Source organism: Impatiens glandulifera, chromosome 6, assembly GCF_907164915.1.
Source record: "Impatiens glandulifera chromosome 6, dImpGla2.1, whole genome shotgun sequence".
NCBI lineage: Eukaryota > Viridiplantae > Streptophyta > Magnoliopsida > Ericales > Balsaminaceae > Impatiens > Impatiens glandulifera.
This window is the reverse complement of record NC_061867.1, coordinates 21332646-21359505: the sequence shown is the minus strand read 5'-3', so window position 1 is coordinate 21359505 and position 26860 is coordinate 21332646. Positions and strand designations below refer to the sequence as shown.

Genomic DNA, 26860 nt, shown 5'->3' with positions numbered 1-26860 from the left:
TCTAAAGGTTAAACAGCGTCTAACTGCGCTTCTTCTTCAGACCGCGTCTAAGAAGGTTAGATGACGTCTACCTGCGCATCCCTTAAGACCACATCTAAATGAGTTAGAATACGTCTAACTGCGCATTCCTTAGACCACGTCTAATAGAATTAGACGACTTCTAACTACGCTTCTTCTTTAGACCGCGTCTAAAGGAGTTAGAAAACGTCTAAAAATACAATCTTCTTTAGATCTGTACCTACACAACGACAAATAACCCAACTTAGTTTTATTCAAACCACATCATAAAAATTATGATATATATTTTTTTTTTATTTAAATAATTATTTCCTTCTTAATTAATTTTCTCTTTTCTTTGTTTAATTTAATACAACACTAGGGCCTAATATATCAACGAGTTCATGAAGATTACCTAACACATAGTATGTGTTAAACATAAATCGAATTATTCTTTCGCCTTTTACTAAAGAATCTCGTGTGCTTGACGCAAATAGTGGCATATGCCTATTTTTAGAAGAGACTTCCTCTTTGAGGTTGCCTCTAACAAATCATCAGTTTGAAAATAAAATATGACTGATATAATGTCTATGAATTTGTTATGATTGTCCAGACATTTTGATTGAAGATATGAAGTTAATGTGTAAGGTGACGTTGAAGAAAAGTTCAAGAATTATGTCCATCGTAGTTGCAGATGCATATGTTTTCATTCGATTATGCAAATAATGATGATCAAAATATAAAACAAAAACAAGCACTTCAAGAATTGAAAATTTCACTACAAATCGTTATTTTATAATGATGGTTTGTTCAATTATATTATGAAATATATAGTTATTTAAAAAAATGAAAATAACATAAAATTGATGGAGAGAAATGAAACAAAAATTAATGTATATGATGATCCACCAAAAGGGCAATGAAATCTACGAACCTAATCTTTCGGTTATCTAGATCAAACCCCATATATAATACAAAGATGATAGTATAGTGAATGATCCGCAACAACGACTTATATTGTTGAAAGTTTTATATTTCCTCTCCAACCAAATTATCCACAGTAAATCTTATCCAAGTGATAGAATGGTTAGTGGAGTTATATTATGCAATAAATAGTTCTTTTAATTAAATGAAAATACCATAAAATTGGTGGAGAGAAATGAAACAAAAGTTAATGTATTTCAAGATCCACTAAAATGGCAATGAGATCTACAAATGAATGTTTCGGTTATCTATATCAAAGCCCATATAATACAAAGATGAAATAATTGTGTATGATCCTTAACAATGACTTACATTGTTGAAAGTTTTATAATTCCTCTCCAACTAAACTATCCATCATAAGTCTTTGTCAATGTAATAGTATTTGACATTTCTTCTCAATTTAGTTACAAATAATGTCATAACTTAACTAATATTTTTTATGTACTTTGCACCATTAGATTTTAATCTTGGCAATTAAGTGGATCAATGAAATAAATAGTATTCTTCTTGAAAACAAATAAGTTATTACTGTTAAACTAGTATTTATTAATTGATTTTAGGTCTTATATTTAGATAGTTTTAAAGTGTTGATTATTGTTTCTCATTAACATCCTAGAAATGGTGGTTAAACTATTCAAAATGTCCATGGGCTCGTTATCTTTTAAAGCTTCCAAATTAAAAGAAACCCTTCAACAAATGACTACATTTTCCTTACAAAAGACAAATACCTACCAACTCACTAAGTTTTAATCCTAAGGCCACACATAGCTAATTTAATTGAAAAACACATTTTTATGGTAATGAATATGGGTATCTTGTCATGGTACAAACCAAAAGATGGAAAGTTTAGGAGACTCAAGCTTACATACATTGTAGACCTATAACAAACAATAATAAAAATTTTCCTTTAAACCCAAGTGTCGTGTAATTTTTGTATTTATCCAGCATTTCTCTAAATTAAGTTTGATCTATTATTTAACGATTAAAACCGAAAAAACAAAAGAACCAACATTATAATATAACCAAGCAACTCATTATCAAATATTTTGAAAATTGATTCAACCAATCTGATATTGAGTTTTTATTAAAAAGACCGACTTAAAAGAAACGCTTATTTCATTTTATGATTGTAATAAACATAAATTAAATCTATCACTCTTCCTATCTTAATACATTATGTTTTAAAACAACTATTATTAATAGACACAATTGAAAAACGGACAAAAGAATTTTTCCCACATCCAAAAACAACATAACCTTAGAACTAGGGCCTTAATATATCATCAAGTTCATGAAGATTACAGAACACACAGCCATGTGTGAAGCACAAAGTGATTATTCTTTCGCCTTTTACTAAAGAATATTGTGTGCTTGTCGCAAATAGTGGCATATGCCTATTTTTGGAAGACTTCATCTTTGGGTTGCCTCTAACAAATCATCAGTTTAAAAATAAAATATGACTAATATAATGTCTATGAATTTGTTATGAATGTCCACCCATTTCAATTAAAGATATGAAGTTAATGTGTAAGGTGACATTGATGAAAAGTTCAAGAATTATATCCATCTTAGTGGCAGATGCATATGTTTTCATTCGATTATGCAACATTGGATAATGATGATCAAAATATGAAACAAAAACAAGCACTTCAAGAATTGAATATTTCACCATAAATCGTTATTTTATATGATTTGTGCAATTATATTATGTAATTGATAATTATTTTAATAAAATGAAAATAACATAAAATTGGTGGAGAGAAATGAAACAAAAATTAATATGTATGAAGATCCATCAAAAGGGAAATGAGATCTACTAACAGAATCTTTTGGTTATCTAGATCAAACCCCATATATAATACAAAGATGATATATAGTATAGTGTATGGTCCGCAACAACTACTTACATTGTTGGATGTTTTATATTTCCTCTCTAACCAAATTATCCACAATAATTCTTTATCAAAGTAATAGTATGGCTAGTACAATTATATTATGAAATAGATAGTTATTTTAATTAAATGAAAATACCATAAAATTGGTGGAGAGAAATCAAACAAAAGTTAATGTATTTGAAGATCCACCAAAAGGGCAATGATATCTACGAACGAATCTTTCGGTTATCTAGATCAAACCCCATATAATACAAAGATGATATAATTGTGTATGATCCGCAACAATGACATACATTGTTGAAAGTTTTATAATTCCTCTCCAACCGATCTATCCATCATAAATCTTTATCAATGTAATATTATTGACATTTATTCTCAATTTAGTTACAAATAATGTCATAACTTGAACTAATATATTTTATGTACTTTGCACCACTAGATTGTAATCTTGGCAATTAAGTGTATCAATGAAATAAATAGTATTCTTCATGATAACAAATAAGTTATTACTGTTAAACTAGTATTTAATAATTGATTTTAGGTCTTATAATTAGATAGTTTTAAAGTGTTGATTATTGTTTCTCATTAACATCCTAGAAATAGTGGTTAAACTACTCAAAATGTCCATGGGCTCATTATCTTTTAAAGTTCCCAAACTAAAAGAAACTCATCCACAAATGACTACATTTTCCTTAAAAAAACAAATGACTACCAACTCACTAAGTTTTAATCCTAAGGCCAAACATAGCCATTAATTTAATTGAAAAACACATTTTTAAGGTAATGAATATGGGTATCTTGTCATGGTACAAACCAAAAGATAGAAACTTTAGGAGACTAAAGCTTACATACATTGTAGACCTATAACAAACAATAATGATAATTTGCCTTTAAACCCAAGTGACGTGTAATTTTTGAATTTATCCAACATTTCTGTAAATTAAGTTTGATCTATTATTTAACTATTAAAACCGACAAACCAAATAAACCAACCTTATAATATAACAGAGCATCCCATTATCAAAGATTTTGAAAATCTGATATTGAGTTTTTATTAAAAAGACCGATTTAAAAGAAACACTTATTTCATTTTATGATTGTAATAAACATAAATTAAATTTTTCTCTCTTCCTATCGTACTACTTCAAAATACTTTATCTTTTAAAATAACTATTATTAATAGACAAGTCAGTCAGTTGAAAATCGCTTTGTCCCACATCCAAAAACAACATTACCTTAGAACTAGGGCTTATATATTAATGAGTTCATGAAGATTACAAAACACACAGTCACGTGTTAAGCACAAAGCCAATTATTCTTTCGCATTTTACTAAAGAATAATCTGTGCTTGTCGTAAATAGTGACACATGTGTATCTTTGGAAGAGACTTCCTCTTTGGGGTTGCTTCTAACAAATCATCAGATTAAAAATGAAATATGATTAATATAACGACAACGAATGTGTTATGGATGTCCAAATATTTCAATTAAAGATATGAAGTTAATGTGTAAGGTGACGTCGAGGAAAATTTCAAGAATTATATCCTCTTATTTGCATATGCACATGTTACATTCGACTATGCAACGTTGGATAATGATGATAAAAATATAAAACAAAAATAAGCATTTCAAGAATTTAATATTTCACTACTCATCGTTATTTTTAATGGTTAGTGCAATTATATTATAAAACAGACAATTATTTTAATAAAATGAAAATAACATAAATTAGTGGAGAGAAATCAAACAAAAATTAATGTATTTGAAGATCCACCAAAAGGGAAATGTGTTATCTAGATCAAACACCATATAATTCAAAGAATATAGCATTGTGTATGATCCGTAACGACGACTTAAATTGTTGCTAGTTTTATGATTCCTCTCCAACCAAATTATCCATCATAAATCTTTATCAAATTGATAGTATTTGACATTTCTTCTCAATTTAGTTACAAATAATGTCCTAACTTGAACTAATTTATTTTGATGTAATTTGCACCATTAGATTGTAATCTTGGTAATTAAGTGGAACAATGAAATAAGTTGTATCCTTCATAAAAACAAATAAGTTATTACTGTTAAACTAGTATTTAATAATTAATTTTAGTTCTTAATTATATTTATATAGTTTTAAAGTGTTGATTATTGTTTATCATTAACATCCTAGAAATAGTGGTTATACTATTCAAAAAGTCCATGGGCTCATTGATCTTTTAAAGCTCCCAAACAAAAAGAAACCCTTCAACTACCAACTCACTAAGTTTTAATCCTAAGGCCAAACAAGGTAGCCAATTTTATTGAAAAACGCATTTCTAAAGTAATGAATATGGGTATCTTGTCATGGTACAAACAAAAAGATAAAAACTTTAGGAGACTAAAGCTTACATACATAGTAGACCTATAACAAACAATAATGAGAATTTGCCTTTAAACCCAAGTGCCCTGTAATTTTTGAATTTATCCAGTTTTTCTCTAAATTAAGTTTCGTCTATTATTTAACGATTAAAACCGACAAACCAAATGAACCAACCTTATATATAACCGAGTAACCAATTATCTAAAATTTTGAAAATTGATTCAACAAATCTGATATTGAGCTTTTAATATAAAGACCGACTTAAAAGAAACACTTATTTCATTTTATGATTTTAATAAACATAACTTAAAATTATCTTTCTTCCTTTTTTACTACGTCAGCTGAAAAACGGACAAAAGAATTTGTCACACATAAAAAAACAACATTACCTTAGAATTAGGCCTTATGTATCAACGAGTTCATGAAGATCAGAATACACAACCATGTGTTCAGCACAAAGCCAAAAAGTCCAATGGGCTCGTTGATCTTTTAAAGTTGCCAAAGAAAATGAAACATTTCAACGGACGCAACATTTTCCTTAAAAAAATGACTACCAAAATAAAATTAATTAAGATATTAAAAATTAGACGTTATTGTCTTTTGTTTAATATGTATCTTAATATTATACGTTATTATCTTTTTTAGTAGGTGTCATAATTATCATTAATTTTGTGCTTTTAAGAGTAAATAAAATTTCCTTCCCCTTTTTTTATTCTTATTATGTTGAATTTGTGAGAGAATACGTTTTCAACAAAGTGGTATCAGAGCAAGTATGTCTTTGATATTTTAATATCCGCGTCTTGTGAAGGACAACTATGATAGTTGGTCTATCCGAGTAAAGACGTTACATGGTTCTTAAGGTGCATGGGAAATCATAATCGGTGGGATTGTCGAACCTGATAAAAATACGACGTTGACCCTGATTAAAACGTTCGAGAATAATAAAAAGAATGATCAGTATGCCCTTTCTATCCTCCACCAGTGTCTAGATAATGTTGTTTTTTGAGAAAGTAGATAATGCCTCAACGTCGAAGGAGGCATGGAAAATTCTCACAAAGGAGTTGTTAAGGTAAAAAGGGTATGACTTTAGATTTTGTGGGGAGAGTATGATGCTCTTTATTAGGAAACATCAAAGTCTGTTTCAGAGTATTTCACGCAGATTTTATCTATCGTCAACCAAATGAAGCGAATGGGAGAAAGCATAGAAGACGTTCGAGTAATCAAGAAAATTTTATGTTCTCTACATCAAAGATTTGACCATGTAGTGACTGCAATCAAAGAGAATAGAATTGAAGAAACTTTTAATCGACGAATTAAATGGATCATTACGGGTGCACGAGGAATGGATGAACGAACATAAGAAAGAGACTTTGGAGCAAGCCCTTCTAGTCAAGAATTTGTTTGGTGAAAAGGGGAGCGTAGCTCATCGAGACCGCGGTCGAGATTGAGATTATTCTCGTGGTGGCGGTCGAGGCCATGGAAAAAATCGAGACATCAAGAGAGAAAATGATGAAAAGTCTCGAGAAAATCCAGGAGGTAGAGGAAGAGAAAGAAGACACAGACGAAAACAATGAAGTGACGGATACGAGAAGGGATACGAAAAATTGCACATTTAGTGCTCCAATTATCACAAATTGGGTCAGTATGTTTGTGACTACTGGTATGTCGAAGATGTAAAAGTAGAAATCAATATGATAGAAGCGAAAGAAACAGAGGAAGCAACGTTTTTGTTGGCGCTAAATCAAGGATTTATTAGACTAAAAAGTCAATGGTATCTTAACAACGGTGCGTGTAACCACATATGTGGCGACAAGTAAAATTTCATTAAGATTGAGAGAAAAAAGCAACCGAAAATATCACGTTTGGAGATGCTTCGAAAATCCAGATTTAAAACAAATGTATCATTTTGATTCGGTTGAAGGATGGTACACACAAATTTATATTCGATATGTATTATGTCCCCAAATTAAAGAATAATATTTTGAGTTTGGAGAAACTCATGGAAAGAGGCTACCAAATTTTAATGAAGGATCGCAATTTTTGGCTACGAGACGGAAGCGCTAACCTAATTGTGATGGTGACAATGTTGAAGAATAAGATGTTTTCTCTCTCTATTCAAACCGAATGGCCAAATTACTTATAAGTGTATGTGACGGATCCAGTGTGGTGTCATGAGGATGGGACATTTCAATTTTGGTGGCTCCAGTGTCAAACCACCACTGGCCAATACCATTAGAGTTGTATCATTACCCCCCACCCCAAGAGTTTCCTCTTTGAAATGCATGCCCTTGGTCCGAGCTTTGTCCTTTTGCTTGAAAGATTAAAGTTTCTCCTTTTAATTAAAGCTTTGACCATACTCAATAACGTTTGCCTTAGCAGCATATGGAGAAATTAATTTTTTTTTCTCAGAACTCTTGTTATCTTCCTCGATACGAAGTCTATCAATAAGTCCTTCCACATTCATTTCTTTGTGTGAATCTCATGAAGAATAACTTGGATTTCTTGAGTTTGGTTCATACCGGATAATCCACCATCTTAAAATCAAGGAAGCGACCCACAAGAAATTTATTATCCCAGCATCTTTAGTTTTATATTTCTTATATAGGGAGATTCATATTTGTTTAGTCATCTTCCATTCAAAATACACATTGTACAATGAATCAGCTAGTCCATTTAATAAGTAATTTCGGCAAAGGAAATCAGAATGTTTCCATGCACATCTAACGTACCGATCTAACGTACCGATGGACTCACACTACTCTCACCCTCTTGGAGTATAGGAGTATCCTCAATGAGAAATCTAGCCAAGTTTAGAGTATCTTCGGTTGTCAACTCTTGTAACCCACACTAAAGAACTTTTCTTTTTTTCACCAAGGGTGTTATGCGCATGAATCACAGCAGAACATGCAACGATATTATTTTTCTCTTGAACGCTAACATCATTTGGTTTAGTAGCCATAACTGAAAATTAGTAGCTATAACTGAAAATCAATAATACATAATGAGTAGAAGAAAGTGATTATGTTTTAAAACTATTAGAAAACTATGCCAATAAATTCAAAACGTGAATAAAAAATTCCAGACCGAGGCCTGTACAGTTTAGAAACTTAAAACAGATTCGTCCCCCCTCTGGTTGTGCTTCGAGGATTAAACGGATGTCTGTTTCTCATGATACAACGGGGAAAGCCAGTAATTACTTAGCATAAAAGTATTACTTAGTCAAACTGAATATATACCTGAAAATCAATACTAATACAGACCTAGAGGATCGAAAACAAAGAGAATATATGAAATAGGACGACAGGAATGTTCTTTCAAATGGGTGTTTTTCAAAATGTTTGGACTCACCTATTTATAGGTCTTCATAAGGGCAGCTGGTAATCCAAAGGTTTTGGGCATGTGGAAAGCTCAATGCCTTTCACATTCATTACTAAGGTATGTTGAAGGAATTTTCTGTCTTCCACATTTATTACCAGGTATGTGGAAGGACTCTCTCAATTTACAAATCAACCCTTAATTTGCATCCTTCCACTTTTTGCAGACAATTAAATTTATGCCCAATTTTCCATTAAACCCATTAAATCCAACAATCCGGTCACATTCTGACTAGCTTTTCTATGTTATTGACGGGTCAAGAACCACGTGGGGATGTTCTAAATGCTTCCGATAATAGATAAAAATAAAAATAAATAAATAAATGGGAGGTCGGGATTCAAACCCTTACTTCCCTCCAGCCTTTTCTTCTAAGCTTCTTATCTCACTCAAGCCTAAGTCCTAAGATGGTTCTGGGTTTTGTTTGTTTGAACAATTTAATTCCTTATTCTATTTTCTATTTTAAATGCATCAAATGACTTTTTAAAATACTAGGAAAAGTATAAAATTGTTTAAAATATTTTTCTTAATTGACTAGGAAATTTGTTTAATTTTTAGAGTCGATTGGAATATTTTCTATATTATATTCAACTTTTCGAGCACATAGTTTATGTCTTATAACTCCAAAAAAATATAATAAAAATTTATATACGGTTCTAATATTTTATTTGACCATTCTAGATATTGATTTGAAATTTGAGATAATTTCAGATTTTTATCTTACTTAACTATTTTATTATCAATATTCAACAAAAGTGTAGAAATTTATGAGAAGGGGTTTAGTCTAAAAGAAAACTCAATAACTATGAGATCCAATAGAAAAATTCCAGGCTCAATGGGAAAGTCCTTATATTATCAAGAATCATAAGTTGCATAATTCAGCCTTAGTGGGAACATAACATAACAATGTTGCATAAGTGGTAAGAATCATTTAAGATTTTTTTCATAATTTTTTAAGTTGTATAACTAAAAAGTTATGAGCTCTCAAAATTTAAGAAATTTAAGAAATATATTTCAAACAAATCCTAGAAATTGTAAATTATTTATTTTAGTTAAGAAAATTATTTTATATTTTATAAGATTTTTAGAAAATCATTTCAAATATTTAGAATTGAAAAAAGGTTTAAAAAAATTAAAAAGAGAACAAACGAGCCTTAAAAGAGGCCTAGACGTGGGCTCGGGATCATGAATTATCTTTGGAATTCGGTACGGGCATGGATGGCCGCTTTGAGAGCTTTGACGGAGGCTCGGATCCATTAGATGTCTTCGGGAATCGCCTCCTACCAGACAAAGTTGGCACGGTCCGAAGCTAAGAGGAGGAGGTCAAGGGTTCAAATCATGGCCTCCACAATTCCTTATTTTTTTCAAACCAAACATTAATGGAAAAAATGGAAATGAAAAATGATAAAAACAAAAGATTCAATGAAAACAGGTCTACGAATCAACGTGGCATGACATATGGGTAGGAGAGAGAAAATTTTCAAAATGTTCCGAAACGCTTATTTCAAGTCTTGAAACGGCTTCATAATGTCCCGAAACGGTCATTTCGAATCCCGAAACGGTCATTTTGGGTCCCGAAACAGCTATTTCAGGATTAAAAAATATATTATTATTATTTTCTTTCCGAAATGACCGTTTCGGAACCTGAAATGGGTGATTTCAGGACCCGAAATGGGTGGTTTCGGGACCCGAAAGGAGCGTTTTCAGGAGGTGGGGACAACCTGCCAAGCCACGTCGGATTCGTGGACCTGCTTTCGTTGAATCTTTCGTTGAGTTTATCACTCCTCAATAAAAATATACAATCGTCTCCATGTAGATAGTCTGGATCGGTAGGACAACAACTTCAACGACATCGTTGGATCCTTTTTAATTTCTTTCTTGCATCATCATTTTACCTTCTATCTTTTTTTTCAACCTCTCATATGCAACACACAATATGAGAACTTTGGAGGTGATTTCTACGTTAATTAGCTTTAACAAAATATATAGAGAGAGAGTAATGATAGGAAACGCGAATCTGGGACCGCGAAAGTCTGCGAAAATAGAATATTCTTTTTAAACACCGAATATTCTCTCTCCTCTTATCTCTTATGAATTAATTTATCTCTATTTCTATTAATTAATTTATCTTTGATATTTATTATCTCTCATTTAACTTTAACTAGTAAAATAATTCAACACTTTACAACAAATTCTCATATTAAATATTTTAATAATATGATTAAATAAAACATAATATGTTATATTTATTAATTAATTTCTTTTTTTGCTAAACCCTAATCTCTAACCCCTAAACCCTAAACCCTAAATTCTAAATCCTAAACTCTAAACCCTAAATTTTAAATTTTAAATCCTAAATTCTAAACCCTAAACTCTCTTTTCTTTCTTTTTTCTTATTATTTTTTTCATATTTTTTTAGTTTTATTACTTATAAATGTTTATCTAATATTTCTATTCTCACGATTAATTATTTTTTAATTAATTAATTTTTTCACTATTCATAATTCAACTAAATAAAAATAAGAGATATTAATTAAGGTTTAAGATTTAGGATTTAGAATTTAGGGTTTAGAGTTTATGTTTTAAATAAAGTAATGAGAGATAAATTAATTAATTAATGAGAGAGAAAGAGTGATAAATTAATTAATTCGTATAGAAAATTAATTAATAAAGGAAAGATAAATTAATTAATAAGAGGAGAGAAAATATTCGGTGTTTTATAGGAATATTCTATTTTCGCGGACCCACGTTCCCTATCATTATATATATATATATATATATATATATATATATATATATATATATATATATATATATATATTTTACAATTTTAAATTTGCAATTACTCCATCCCGCATATTAACCAAGTGACTTGATAATTGGTTATCCTGAAGAAGAAGAAGAAAAAAAAAAGTTGAATGGGTAAAATGTGTTTACTCCAACAAAAACTTTACATAATATCAAACTTTTAATGTTTGATGGAAACTTTTTTAGAGCAGATATCTGTCGTGGAGTCATATAATTTAGACTTCTTGATATTCCACTATTAGGATGATCTACTTGAATGTTCAACCTTCCATTTTCAATAGTCAAGAGTGTAGTATGTATTACTAGATTCATTTAAATATTTTCCCTTTCAATTATCTGAAACAATTGTGTTTGAAGCAGAAAACTGAACAAGATAAATTTTGATAATTTGATTACAGTAGATTGAAAACTTTTAGTTGGATAAACAGCGATGAGCCCAATTGGTCGAGCCAAATGACTGCTAACCACAAAATTATCCTAATGTAGTAGAAGACTGAAACATTGAATCAGGAGTGTTGGAGTTTTTCATGTCCATTTGCAAATTTTCAAGTAAATTTTGCAGTGTTTGGAAATGCATTGGAGTAGATAGAGAAAGTTTGATATGTTATTAGAGAGACATGAGGAAGAAGATGATGAGCGGTAAATAAAATAAAAGTAGATATAGAAATGATAGAGGTAAAAATGATGCAAGTCAAAAATTAAAAGGAATAAAACGAAATTAAAAGAATAAAACGATGTGGTTTTGGTTGTGGTACACAAAGATCGAACTCCATGTAGATCATTTTTAATCAAAAAAATCTCTTCCCACCTAGATAGATTGTAAACTTAGTTAGCCACATAGATCAGCTAATTCGGTAAAAACGGATTTCTTGCTTCAGGTTGTGTATGTTCGATCTGATTCTTCGATTGTTCCAACTCTCGGTCGTTCAACACATGATACCTACAACACACTATACCTACCAGCCTTATAGATCACCATTAGTTTGGAGTTATAAGCGGATGAGAGCAGGGACGAATTTATGTAGGGGTTCGGGTGGGCTCAAGCCCACTCCAAAAAAAAAGAATTTTTTTTTTTTTACAATAGAAATATGACATTACCCTTAATTTCTTAAAAAAAATTAATATAATTCGTTGTTTTTTTATCTAATTATTAAAAAAATAGTAAAATTTTATTTTTATATACTTGTTTTTTTCAAAATTTTCTCGTTATTATTTTAAGTCTACCTTAAATTTTTTTCAAGCCCACCCCAGTTCAAAATCCTGGATCCGTCCCTGGATGAGAGGTTGCGAGCAGCATCAACACACAACATCCCTGCGACAATATCCAGACGATCTGTCAGATTCGACTACATATATAAGATTCGATTGCATATTTATACGGTTGATTTTTAGCATTCATTTGATTCTGTATAAGTTAATTAGAGATTCAATAATTGATAAAAAAAAAAAATCAAGTAAACAGCATATAACCTAATCAAATAATTAATTGTTATTCATCCGAATTATTCATTAATTCTAAACTACTTCTAATCAATTAGGAAGAGATTTATGTTACATTAGAGCTCAAGAACAACGTCGAAGTTTCTTGGCAGAAAACGAAATCGCAAATTCTCCAATCAAATAAGATATTAAACACAATCAAACGCTTAACAAGTAACTAAGGATTAATTATGTGAACAATAAGTATTGGTGGTGGCTCCCTAGGAGAGGTTAGAACTTTAGCGAAGGTCTCGATTGAGAATGGCGATTTCTTGTACAAAAAGTTTTAGTTTTAGAGGCTCTCATCTCTCTCAAGTATGTTATACTTAGTTTAAGTTGTGGGAGAAAAATAGACGTAAATAGATAACCCTAGTCTAAGCTATTAACCAACTAAGATATTTGGGCCAAATGTTATAGGGTTTACATAGACCTACACGCGTTGAGTGATGGGTTGAGGTTACCACCGTTGGAAATCTTGTATTCTTAGTTTTCTTTTGGTGAATTGTTCATGCCTTGTGGTGCACTATTGCGTTAGTTCTTCCTTATTAAAGATCGAGCAAGTTTGTCGACAACAACTGGCTTGCGAGCAATCTTCATGTTGATACATTAGGAATAACAGACAAGTGTCAACATAGTAGAAAAATGGTCTTCTGTAACGAAAGTTAGTAACGGTGTTATAGAACCGTTACTGAAATTTTGTATCAGTAACAATTCTATATGACCGTTACTGATACTATCTATCAGTAACGACTATAAGGAAGAGTCGTTACTGAAAACTAGTTTTCTCTCTGTTTTTCAAAATAAAGGTATTTATAACGACTCTAAGTAAGACCGTTATAGAAACTTATAAACAATCAATAACAGTTCTTTGTATAACCGTTACAGATACCCTTATTTCGAAAAACGGCGAGAAATTATGGTATCTGTAACGATTCTTTGTATAACCATTACACAAACTGATAAACAATTAGTAACGGTTCTTTGTATAACCGTTAGAGTTACCCTTATTTCAAAAATGGAGAAAACCATGGTATCTATAACAGTGATGCAAAGAACCGTTACAGAAACTTATAAGCAATTAGTAATTGTTTTTTGTATAACCGTTACAGATACCTTTATTTCGCTAAACAGAGAAAACACATGATATATATGTAACAGTTATTTTTGAATGTCATTATAGTAGTATATAAGTATGTGTAACCGTGATTTGAATGTCGTTACATATACTTCTTTATTTAAAATATCAACGACCAACTGACAAATGTCGTCGTTGATAGTCTTTGCCAAATAATTTTCAAAGCCTACAAATAGAATGTTTTCGTTTCTCTCCATAATGAATTTGAGATAGATTATTCTAAACTACTGATTTTCTTTTAACCAATATTTAATTCGGGTTTTTCTAAGATATTTAAATCTTCAATATGTTAAAAGAAAATTGAAGATATCTAAAAAGCACTCGATTGCATATTGTTAAGAGCACATTGGTTGAAGATCATAAGGAGAAACAAAATCATGTAGTCACTTAGCACGCTCCTATCTCGTTTCTCTATAATAATTTTCTCAATGATCATTAATCTTATCTGAGATATCTTCGGTTGTTTAAAAGAAATTGAAGATGAAGATATCTCAAATTATCTTGATTATCTAATATTGTCTATTCAAGTCGTTCATCAAGTGTTTAATTATAATTCCAAAATAAATAATTTAACAAAAATTTTCTATTTTTAATTTAAAGTATCTATAATATTCAACAAAAACTCTTATATTTTAAATTTGAAATATTTATATATGATCAGTAACAATTCTTTATATATACAATATGGTATAAAATTGAATGCCATGTTTTTTATTCATGTGTTATGTTTTTGAAAACAAGTCATTCATAATCACCTAAACTTTGGTATTGTCTAAAAATTAATTAATGTTTCTTCTTTATAATGATGCGAGGTGAGTAGTTAATGTTTATTATTAATAAAATATAATTATTATTCAAACAAAATTTCCATTTAAAAAAAATATAAATAATCAATCAATCGCACAAATTCATAGTTTTTTATATTTGTCTGTTCCTTTTAGTCACTCTAGACTCTTCATCAAGAACCCAAAGTTTGATTTCACACATTTTAGGCACATATAAATACATATAAATAGATTAAAAAAAATTTAACAAAAAATATCCCGACAGAAAAATGATCATACAATGTAGAAGGACGTACAAATTCCTATATAGTTTTCTATATTTGTCTGTTCCTTTTCGTCACTCTAGACTTCATTAAAAATCCTAAGTTTGATTTCAAACATTTTAGACATACATATAAATAGACAATAATAAAGAGATTTAAAAAGTTAACAAAAAAATATCCAGGCTGAAAAATGATCATACAATGTAGAAGGATGACACTTTAGAAAAATTAAAAGACTTATAAGAAGTAGCAAATTGAATCTATAATATAATTATATTTGTAAATTAAGTTAATTTATAATCTTTTCAATTAAAATTGTACTTAACATTATAACTAAAAGTTCAAGTATCAATTTTGACTATGAGTTTTTTTTTATCTAAGTTAGAATTTTTTTACTATAAATAATCAATCAAACGCACAAATTCCTATATAGTTTTCTATATTTGTCTGTTTCTTTTTGTCACTCTATACTCTTCATTAGGAAGCCTAAGTTTGATTTCACACATTTTAGAGCAGTTTGATTTCACACATTTTAGAGCAGTTTGATAGTTTAGTAACCACGAAGAAAACAAAATTCATTTTATAATGCAAGTATTACCATAATTCTTCCTTTGTTCCACCACTTATTATTTTTCTAGTTTTCTTTACAAATAGATGCCTAGATTTTATTTTATTAATTCCCTCATTTTCATCTAACTTCTTAATGTATATTTTTTTAAATTTTCAATGATATAAAATCTCATTCTACTTAATTTTTTTTCTAATTCTCCTTTCTATTTTTTTATCTTACTTGTACTTCATCCGTTTGATAAAATATTAGTTTTTTCATCTTCTTCTTCCGTTTTCTTGTCTTTACATTTCAATTTTTTTTAATAAAATACTCATTTAACTTAAATAATTTATTTTATCTTAAAATTCAAAGATATTAAGTTCTGACTGTCTTCTGGAACATGTCGTACCTCCACTCCAAGGTTCTAACAACCCCATCATACATCTTAATGATAATTGTACTCAAATCTCCTTGGTGTTCCCCAACAAAACTCTCGGTCGTTCATTCTGAAAGGCATAATCTTTCGTGACAAGCGGAAGACGGAGGAGCAGGCAACAAGAGCAAGTAGAGTTCAAGTATCCTCATGGGCCAAACAAAAGGAGGTTTTTCCGTCAAATTAATGCATTGATTTAATTAAGGCTGTGGAAACACCGTCTATCTCTGGGGTCAAGTGACTCTGCTGGAGAGGATCTTTTGTTCCATAACATTAAGAAAGAAAAAACATTAATATCTTCATTTTATTAAGAGAGATCGAACTATTGAAATCAATTTTCGATATTCCTTTTTATATCTAATCAAACCGAAGACATCTTTCTCTGGGTGAAATCTTTCCCTACTATCTCTACACTCCAAAATCAATTTATTGAAACCTTTTCAAATTTCCACTTTCAATCTAACGAGGAAGTTCTTAATAACTACTCTTAAAATGAAAAAATTAGAATTGAAGTTCAAGATTATATTTAATTTGAAGTTCACCCAACCTTTAATCTATAGATATGTCCAATTCCTATTAGTAACCATATTTCTTTTAAGTTAAATAAGTGTTGAAAATATTGCAAAAATTTGGATTTCAAATTGAATGTAGAGACAAATTTTGAGTTTAAGAGGAAAAATGAAAATCTTGCACAAGTTTAAGGGTGAGAATTTGTTTCCGGTCCAATATAAACCGCGGCACGCAAACGGCGAGATGAGGATTCGTAAGAACCAGGACACAAATGGCAAAACCGGACGAGAGAGAAGAAGAAGAAGAGATACAATTGACATGGGGAACATGGGAGGAGCTTCTTCTAGCAAGCGCCGTCCACCGTCACGGTATCAATTGCTGGGATTCCGTCGCCTACGAAATCCGGAAGCGAATCACCGTCCCCGGCCACCTTCTCACTCCCATAAACTGCGAACGACGATACCTTGACCTCAGACGACGTTACACGCCTGGCGATGATGAAGATAGAGCTGACACTGAGATCCCCTGGCTCGAGGAATTGCGAAAATTACGAGTCGCTGAACTGAGGAAAGAAGTCGAACGCTACGACATCTCGATCGCGTAAATCTCAGCACTTTAGAATTGTCTATATTCCTGATGGAGTATATAATACAGGATCTTTTTGCTTTTAGCTAAGATCTGAAGATTTTTGGCTATGGATGTGTATTTGCTGTTGTTCAGGTCTTTGCAGTTGAAAGTGAAAAAATTGAAAGAAGAACACGAACAGAGTTTGAAGGAGGTTAATGAAGATGAACGCAAGTCGGATCTGGAGAAGAACAAGGAAATGAGAGGTGACGGAGATGGAATTGATAGATCGCCAAACGAGAATCCGTCTGTGGACAAGATAGACCGATGCAATCAATCTGTAAACGGGTCAAATTCCACAGATCAAAGGATCATTAAGCGCGAATCCAGCAAGGGCGTAGATAAAATTGAAGATAATTCGTGCAACGGAAGCTCAGATAGCGTTGAGAAGGAACCTGTTATTGAATCGACGAAGATCGAAACGGAATTACTTGAATCTGTGGCTGAATCGAAGGATGGTGATGGTGCCGAAGGAGCCGATGGTGGTAGGGTTGAAGATTCGACGGATAACAGCAGCAATGATGAACAAAGCTTAGCCGGCGATGAACCCGAGAAGGATGATCAATCTCCGGTTATCACCGGCGTCTCCATAAAATCCAAGCGATTAATCGACTTTCTCGAGATTATCCGATCAAACAAGCTCTTCTCCATGTTTGAACGTCGGTTAAAGAGTCAGGTAAATCAAAGTTCTCACTATTTCCTGCCCTTCCCTTCCATTTTTGACTGATTAATCACATCATTGTATATTAGGAAACTCTCCATTATAGAAGCTTGATTAAGCAACATATGGATTTGGAAACAATCAGATCCAGACTCAATGAAGGATGGTACGCAGACACGAGCAACAAGTTCTTCCGCGATCTCCTTCTTATAATCGGTAATGCTTTTGTATTCTTCGGCAAGAAATCCACAGAATATCCCGCTTCCATTGAGCTTTTATCTCTAGTCTTAAAAGAGATGTCAAAGGGACTGTCATCAGAGGAGCTTGAACAAAAAGATGCAGTACTGATTCAGAAACCAAAATCTCCTACTCCCATTATAGTATGTCGAAAACGCAGCTCAATCAGTGCAAAACCGTCAACTTCATCGAAAGACACAACATCACTCAAGGGCAAACCGAGCATCAATCAGAAACAAGCTAAACCCAGTTCTAAGATTGAAGAAGAACAAACAAAAAAGAAGATAAAAGACACTAAATTCAGCCAGATTGAAGAAGAACAAACAAAAAAGAAGGTAAAAGACAATAAATCCAGCCAGCAACGCACGGGTAAGGGATCATCTTCACTGGTGAAGCAGCCAAATCCGACACTTGCCAAAGGAAATAACACAAACACAAACTTGAAGAAACAAAATCCTACCATTTCTGTAAACAGAAGTAAGAGAAACTCGTCCATAGACGACGGGTTATCACTTGACAGGCTCAAGAATCTGTCGTCCATTTCAGACAATAGTAAATCGGGAGGAGGTGACCAGAAAAGGAATGGTAAAGGCAATGGAAGTAAAGGGCAAGCTTCTAAGATTAGTACCAATTGGGGACAAGTTAAGGAAAAAGAATGTCTAACGAAACAACAAAAGCCATTAGCAGCACCTGCAAACCTATCGAATTTGTCTGGCAAAAGGGGAAGGGAAGGTGGTGATAATCAGGCCGCAGCTTCAAAACAGCCCAAGAAGAGACCAAGAAAGTAAACACATTCTTCTCCCAAGAAAAAAAGGTACCTAATTTATGTACTCATTTCCTTTAAAGGAATGATTCTCTTAGTTCCCTTTTTGATTTGTGGTTATATTGTATAACAATTGAGTAAATGGGAATTAAGATACAGAAAGAAACATCATGGATTCTCTTTACTGCAATTCATCCACAAATCAGTGCATTACATAATAGAATTAAGAGGTTTAAGTGTTACAATCATTTCATATCCCTCTTGGCATTGAAGTTGGAGCTATGGGGCTAATTTATCATCAATTACTTGTAAAAATACTTAAAAATTGAACTTTCATTTTTTAATGTAAAATGTGTAAAATATTGTAGAAGGAGATTGATTGTGTTATAAAGTGTGATTTGTGTAATTTTTGTCACTTTGGAGTTTGGTCATACAAGAATTGATTATTTTCATCTGATTGCAACCATGTTTAAACCAATTTTTAACTAAATAGCAAACAAAACAAATCCATAACTTTGACTTTTACATTTGTCAAAATTCATAAAAAGAAATACTTGTTTGGTAAAATTGTAGTGTAATCTAAAATTTTGTAAAAATATATCACTTTTTTCATTCATTCTTTACTTTAAATAAATTTCCACTAATTCAATCACATATTTTTTTTTAGCAAATATAAACAAAATCACTTGATAATTTTTAAGAATAGTATTAAAGTGATTGTGACAAAATATAAATAACTTCTATAATTGACAATAATTTACTTCAAATTTTAACACAACTAAATTGTTGGTAATTAGTTTGAGAGTTCTTAGAACAAAATCGTATTCTCCTGACTAAAAGTAATTTAACAGCCTGAGAATAATGGTTGTAATCTCATCTATGAACGTTATTGCTACTTTCGCTATCGCTGTTGGATGCATTTACAAGCATATCTATCACCTTGATCAACGATTGTTCGTGCTCCTGCATTAGATGCTCGATTAGACATAAAACATAAATAAATAAATAAACTATGGCATATATTCAATAAACTAATTACCTTGAGCATCTTCTTTGCCTTTTCAATCTTGAATAGATTTGGATTACTCGAACTAATGACTTTTTCCACCTGTTGATGATGATAAGAGAGTGAGAAAAAAATAACTACAAGACTTTTGAATAAGTTCACAATATTCTCCACCTACCTCGTGTATCAAGGTTTCTGTGTGTAGTATCTCAAACTTGTCTATCGTATTTGCTTGCCCGGTTGTTGATGGCCTTGATTCTTTCTTATTATTATCCAAAGTTGAGATATCTATTAACGGGTCTCTACTAATCCATCTAATGTAATCCGGTGAGATCTGAAATTTAGCAATAGGACTTGACGAATAAAGTTTGTAATAATAAAGTTGTCACATTAGCTAAAATAACTCAACTATCTAACCAAATCACATTGAATTTAAAAAAAAAAAAAATTGTCATGAAAGCTCAAATCCATGACCTGGTAAGCCATGAACATTGCTCTACCCTCCGAGTATAAACTAGCCTTTATGTTTCATGTTGAATTGTTAAATAAATAATAATAATAATGTGATTACTATAGGTTTATTAGGGCTTGTTTGATGTGAGTTGTATTAATTTCAAATAACATAATCAACAATTTACACATCAATCAATCACTTCGTTTAAATCATCAACTAAAATACAAATATATCACCTATATATTTATAACTTAATTTTCTGTAACCTACATCAAACAAGGTTATTTGAAAATAATGACTTTGGTTATTCAAATAATCCTAGATCAAACAAGGTCTTAAATGTGGTTTGCAGTATTTTAAACTTATAAAATCTTATGCTAAATGAAGTAATATAGAAATTCAAGAATAAAAGGATGCAAGTATTGAAACTAACCTCTTTAAGATCCACCCATTCCCATGTTTCCTTAGACGTACCTTCGTCGTATACCAAACCATATCGACCCTGAATGAGAAAAAATGTTACCTTTTTTACCAAAATTGTGTACTTACTTTAGAAGAGAGTAATATATCTATGAGATAAAAAAGAGTAATCGAAATCTACTATACCTCATCCGATCTGTAATCCCTAATGACAGCTTCATAAAAGGTATTGTCTCCAGGCCATTTCGTCATCAACCTTCTCCCAATTAAAGTATCCTGAACAAGTAAAGATAGAAATAAAGAAATGTTTCTTGATTTTAAGTTGAATAACCAACCAATCAACATACAAGTTTAGGCCAATCTCCATTTCCTTGTGCAGGTCTTGTTACAATCTTAGGTGATTGTAAAGTGGTGACAGATTGAGAATGTAAAATTCCTGATGGGACATCAAAAGACATAGAAATTTGCTGGACAGATTTCTTCCTTTTGTATGATGATGAATCTTGAACACTGTTGATTATGGGATCAACCTGCCCACTACCTCTTTGTCTATATTCCCTGACAGTTACCAAAAGAAGATGCAATGATGAAAACACCTTTTATCTTTTCGAATGATATCACAGAAAGAAATATAACAATGGGAAAACCTTATTCTATGGATGAGTTCATTCGAATTAACTCTTGCTAGTAGTTCTCTGTGTTCGTCGGAAGAAACTCTTAGTTCTTTCCTAAGTTCTGTTACTAACCCTTCCTTCTCCTGTCATAACAGTTGATGTTGAGAATATACATGAATCAAATGCAATAGATTGAAGTTGATGCATACCCAAGTTATGGTATCAGATTGTGCCTTAAAAGCTGCCAACACTGATCTGTAAGCTTCTTTTTCAAGTTGATGAAGTTTTGATTCCATAACACTGTATATGTAAACTGGAGGACATCTCAAATCAACCAAATCAAGTTCAGGGGAATGAATACATTTGGAAAAAAGGAATCAATCTAATCGCAATGAAAGCGAAAATGCTTGAAAACAACTGGTTTCTAGGATCAAATATTAACAACAGATAAGAAAAAGGGCAATATACTTAAGAACCCTACTGTCATCAAAGATTCAGACACATTTTAAATACGTGAAAACAGAAAACGAGTAATCATAATACTCTTATGCAGATCATAAAGTGACGAAACTAATTAACAAATGGGTTACCTTTATTTGTTATCCTCCGAGTGGTGGCAACTGCAAGATGAGGTTGAGGCCGAGATGAAGAACAATAAATAGTTGTGATAAGTGAGAAGTGGGAAAAGATCGAGGTTTTGATCTACGTAAAAAGGCGTCTTTGAGATTAACCGGCGGTCGGCGGTCGGCGGTCGGCGGCGAAGGGCGTGTGTTCACTTTGGCTGATCGGAGGAAAAATGAAAACAAATAATAAATTAAAACAGTTTGGACCAAGTACTTCATATATGAAATTATCTATTAAAATATTTTGATTTTACAAATATTATAAAAAAAATGAATAATAATTTTAGGAAAAATTTATATTATTTAAATTGTTACCATTTTAAATTTATAGTCTCAAAATTTTACTATTTTAAGTTTATAAATTATTTAATTTTAGAGTTTATAAATTATTTTAATTTTATAAAAATAAATTTATGTTATATAGTAAAAAAGTATTACTGTATTCAAATAAAGTAATGTAATTAAAATTTTATTATAACTTATTTTAGTATTATTTTTTAAATTAATTTTATATATAAATAATAATAATATATAACTAATATTCTATTAAGGTAAACTCTTATTATTTAAAAAAAAAAAAAAAAAAAAAAAAAACTCAGATTTTATAAACTTACAAATATCAAACTTAGATTTTCTATTTCTTTGGGCTTAGTAATTGTCAATCTTAATTAAATAGTTTTAAAAAAGCAATGTTACTTTATCAATTAATTTAATAATTTATTAATTAAAATATTTTATATATTTTTAAAATATATTGTTTTTTTTTTTTATCAAATATTAATATACTATAAATCCCCTTACTCGATAATTTATTTTTTATAATCTCAAATCAAATTATTTAAATAATCTAAATCCAAACCAGACATATTTTGATCAATTATAAATATCTTCAAACAAATAAATGTTTTGGAATATTTTAAAATTTAAATTTTCAATTTGTGTAAAAGTTGGATAATTTATTTTTTTTATAGTAGGTAAAATATATGTTAAAAATAACTAAATTAGTCCCAAATTTCTATTTATGATGTATTTAATTATAAACTGTTTTTATGACTTAAAAAAATTAATAAATTTTTTTTTATCTAAAAATACAATAATAAAGAGATAAAAAAACATTTAAGAATGTGTAAATATTTATTGAAAAAAATAAAATAGCACTAGGTAAATTATAAGCTATTATACACTATACAAGGAATAGTATATTGATGATTCAAAAACTATTATTAGCTAACCATATGAAGATTGAATAAATAATGTTTAATTTTATATGGTTATAAATTATAAAGGATGGTATATTGGGGGGGTTCATAAATTAATATTGACTATTTGCTATAAAGAAAGAAGATTGAATAAATAATGTTTAATTAGAATGGTATATTGATGGTTCAAAAATTATTATTGGATCTTTGATATCATAGTTTAATTTGATATTGTTATGGAATATAACTAGGAGAAATTGTATTATTTTTTATGAGTCAAAGAAAAAAGAAATATTCTTATTTAATTGTAAAAAATATCATTTTCAAGAAGGAAAAAAAGTTAAAATATGTCAAGGTTGGACCAATCCATCAACTATGCATTTTGAATAATTTTTAATTAAAATTAATACTTTCACTTTGGAACCTTAAATGGCAAGTTTTAAAAATTAATAAAACAGATATGAAAATTTATCAAAAAAAATTGTATAATTTTATTTATTTATTATTCCACATAATTTTCTCTAAAATGACAAGTTTTTGCCGAATCTAATTTTTATTTGCCATCTGATTTGTTGTCATTTTTACTAAGTCCCCTTTGTCCTTACTCTCTTTCCAAACAAAAACTTAAATTTAATTTCATTTGTCATCTTATTCTTTCATTTTTTTAAAATAATTTTGACATTATTTTCATTTTATATAATGTCTTCCACAAATCATTCAAAAAATAAAAACTTACAATAAAAACTTTGCATATAGTAACTTAAAATGAGTCTTTTCTTTTCCACCATGAATTACACCACTATAAATTTTGTAAATTTTCATTTATTTTCTTCATTTTAAATTATCATTTTAATATTATAAATGATTTTTTTCTTTGGACTCATTTTATTACTATATATATTGTTTGAGATTCATCATGATTTATTGTACTAACTTGAATGTATATAATAATATTGATACAACCAAATAAAAAAAACATTTCAAATTAATTAGATTACTCTATATTAATATAAGAAAATTTGGAAACTATCATAAAATAGTAAGTATTATACATTATAATTTATAATTAATTTCAAATAATAAATAAATGAATAATATTTATGAACAAAATAACAATAATAATAATAAAATATAAATGTTTCATTATGATAAAAGTAAAGGGAAATTTGAGGAAATGACATACTGATATGCCTAAATGAGCATAGTGTAAGCGCATAATTTAAATAGCGTTGGTGACCATTTTTTTTAATGATAATTATACCCTTGCGTAATGCAACTCCAGTTGCGTGACGCAACCAGAATTTTTATTTTTTTCAATTTTTTTTTCGTCTCACGGTTGTGTGACGTAACTGGAGCATTTTCGTCCAAAAAAAATTCATAATTAAATTTTTTAAAAAATAGAATAAATTGCGTGACACAAACATTTTCGTCCAAAAACAATAAAAGGGTCACCAACGATTTTATTTTTAAACTATGCATTTTCCGCTATTAGACCTATTAGTGAAGTCATCTCCTCAAATTTCCCAAAGTAAATATATGAGATAGTGGTAAAAAGAATAAGAAGTTAATTAGGGCGTTAAATATCTTTTAAGATAAAAATAATTTACTTTCAGTAAAAATAAAAAATGCCAGAAGTAGAGAGATGATGCAAGCAGCCTCCAAAGTCTATTTGTACCGTACTCATATATTTTTCTTTCCCACTTGTATCAGTCTTCTTGCCTCCCTCTGTCTCTCTTCATCTCCATGGCTAGCAGTATCTTCTTCATCCTCTAATGTAAAAAGATCAGACTTTTTCATCTTTGATTACAAACAATATCGATTTATGTATGTACCCTTTTGATCTGGTATTCTTTTATTATTACTTGATTCATCTATTGTATCTTGAAAATCACTTTTTCTCTCGTTTTGCTCGTTTCTTCCTTTGATATGAATTAGATTCTTCGATTTGATTATTATTTGTAGTTTCTGTACTGGCGTGATTGATTTATAGTTTCTGAGAAATGGGTTTTTTTTCTTTTCTTTTCTTGATGAAGATGCAAAATGGCCGCTGTTCATCTTAAGGTTGTTGGGGATTTATATGGATTCAATCGCAAATTGGTAACATAAGAGGGATTAGTTCTTATGGATCCCTTTGATTTGCTCATGGGGTTTGATTTTTGAATCTCGCCCATAAAATTCTTCTTCATGTTGAATCCTCATTAAGTGAATGTTGTGGATCCCTATTTTGTTTTGATTGTTGTCCTCTGAACCCAATTGTCAAGAGGATTGGATTAAGGTGTTTTCAGTCTTGATTCTCATACAAAACTCGAATTCTCTATTTGTTGTTTTCACCTGACACTTGATCTTTATTAGCTCAAATTCTACACTATTTGTCTATTTGATGATGTTAATTTTCAGATCATTTCATTACCCTCTAAGAAATTCTGAAATTTGAATCCCTAAGGTTAATTATATTGCAGGAATCATCACTTTATGCTTGAATATTACTTGCTATATATCGAACAACAGCATTGAAGTTATGGTCAGAGGTAAAGGAAAGGTGGGGAAGAAACAGATGGACATTGGCAGCGAGGATGAAAAGAAGGTGGTTCCAGTACAGAGGAGAAGAGGGCGTCCATTGAAATCGTTGAAAGGTGAAGTTCAGGAAAAAGAGGTTGAAAATGTAGGAGATTCTGAAAATGCAAAGAGCTCCATCAGTATTAGTACTAGTAATGAATTGAAGAATTCAACCACGGTTAATGGAAGGAAGAGGAAGAGGTCTTCTATTGTTAAGGAAACTCCTCCTGCTGATTCAAATGGTGGGGAAAAGAATGGGGCGGATAATGATGATTCATCGAGAACAGTTGGATTCAGACAAAACGGGAGCAGGAGAAAAAATAAGCCTCGTCGAGCTGCTGAAGTGGGTGTTGAATGCAATTGAGGCTTTCTATGCTTTTTGTTTGCTTGATTTCTAGCTATTACTACATACACAAACAGAAATGATGTTCTTGATTTTTGTATTTGATTTGTTGTATTTCCTAACTACTCAGCCCGAGATTCATGTTAGTTTCTTGTTGGGCAGGTGGGACATAATGAATGGCAATCACTTATATCGGTTTCCCTTTTCTAAAAACAACTAATGGTTTATTCATATTTGTGTTATTATGCATGCAACAAGGGCAAGAACCAAGAAAATACTCTGTTTTTTTATGAGAGCATTAGGGTTAGCTTTTAGCACAACTCAACTAAGTGACACTCTTGCTACTTTATAGACTTTCTTCATCTTCAAGAAGATCCGAATGGGGATGATGAAATAGAAGAAATGAAAAAGAATTGAAACAAGAGAGGGCATGGCCATTTATCAAATGATTTTGAATCTTTTATAAGTTGCACCTTTAATAAATTGAAGTTGTTTGTTATCTCATTATTCTTCTAAACCAGTCAACAGTTTTAATGACATAGATATTGATGACAATTTGTTATAGTTTTTAAACTCATCAAATGTTTGAGGATGACTTAAAATTTAAGATTTCAATTAAAGCTATTTTGATTTTAAATTTGTGATATGCAAGGTATTATGAGATTATAAATATTTTTAATTTTACGATATTATAATAAAAAAAGTTGAATATATATAAATAAATAAAGTTATTATTTATTTAAATAAATAACTTAATGTAATTAATTTTGTAAATATAATTTTTTATAATATAA

The 26860-nt window shown here is 30.3% G+C and overlaps 3 protein-coding genes and 3 non-coding genes across 10 annotated transcripts; 5 read left to right on the top strand and 1 right to left on the bottom strand.

Annotated features, from left to right (window-relative positions):
* The first annotated feature begins 420 nt into the window (after nucleotides 1-420).
* LOC124944224 lies at nucleotides 421-536 on the top strand. The gene has a single exon (XR_007099865.1). It is a non-coding gene; the product is annotated as a U5 spliceosomal RNA (small nuclear RNA).
* Nucleotides 537-2292: 1756 nt separating this feature from the next.
* On the top strand, nucleotides 2293-2408 carry LOC124944225. The gene has a single exon (XR_007099866.1). It is a non-coding gene; the product is annotated as a U5 spliceosomal RNA (small nuclear RNA).
* Nucleotides 2409-4163: 1755 nt separating this feature from the next.
* On the top strand, nucleotides 4164-4279 carry LOC124944226. Its single transcript, XR_007099867.1, has one exon. It is a non-coding gene; the product is annotated as a U5 spliceosomal RNA (small nuclear RNA).
* A 12518-nt stretch (nucleotides 4280-16797) lies between these two features.
* LOC124941441 lies at nucleotides 16798-19035 on the top strand. Its single transcript, XM_047481769.1, has 3 exons — nucleotides 16798-17166; nucleotides 17287-17866; nucleotides 17941-19035. Exons 1-3 carry the CDS (start codon nucleotides 16838-16840, stop codon nucleotides 18874-18876), a joined length of 1845 nt encoding a protein of 614 aa, XP_047337725.1. The 5' UTR covers nucleotides 16798-16837; the 3' UTR covers nucleotides 18877-19035.
* Nucleotides 19036-19599: 564 nt separating this feature from the next.
* On the bottom strand, nucleotides 19600-22136 carry LOC124941442 (protein EMSY-LIKE 3-like). Of its 3 annotated transcripts, none has more exons than XM_047481772.1 (9): nucleotides 21936-22136; nucleotides 21555-21658; nucleotides 21379-21488; nucleotides 21079-21280; nucleotides 20918-21007; nucleotides 20745-20813; nucleotides 20036-20191; nucleotides 19891-19959; nucleotides 19600-19814 (listed from the first exon to the last, which is right to left on the bottom strand). In XM_047481772.1, exons 2-9 carry the CDS (start codon nucleotides 21639-21641, stop codon nucleotides 19725-19727), a joined length of 873 nt encoding a protein of 290 aa, XP_047337728.1. In that variant the 5' UTR covers nucleotides 21642-21658; nucleotides 21936-22136; the 3' UTR covers nucleotides 19600-19724. The 3 variants fall into 3 exon arrangements, with proteins under 3 accessions (XP_047337728.1, XP_047337726.1, XP_047337727.1); XM_047481770.1 differs by having other exon boundaries at nucleotides 19603-19814; nucleotides 21079-21289; XM_047481771.1 differs by lacking the exon at nucleotides 21936-22136 and having other exon boundaries at nucleotides 19603-19814; nucleotides 21079-21289; nucleotides 21555-21804.
* Nucleotides 22137-24848: 2712 nt separating this feature from the next.
* On the top strand, nucleotides 24849-26279 carry LOC124942440. 3 transcript variants are annotated; one of them, XM_047482952.1, is made up of 2 exons: nucleotides 24849-24991; nucleotides 25627-26279. In XM_047482952.1, exon 2 carries the CDS (start codon nucleotides 25686-25688, stop codon nucleotides 26085-26087), a length of 402 nt encoding a protein of 133 aa, XP_047338908.1. In that variant the 5' UTR covers nucleotides 24849-24991; nucleotides 25627-25685; the 3' UTR covers nucleotides 26088-26279. The 3 variants fall into 3 exon arrangements, with proteins under 3 accessions (XP_047338908.1, XP_047338910.1, XP_047338909.1); XM_047482954.1 differs by having other exon boundaries at nucleotides 24883-24941; XM_047482953.1 differs by having other exon boundaries at nucleotides 24908-25011.
* Nucleotides 26280-26860: the final 581 nt, after the last annotated feature.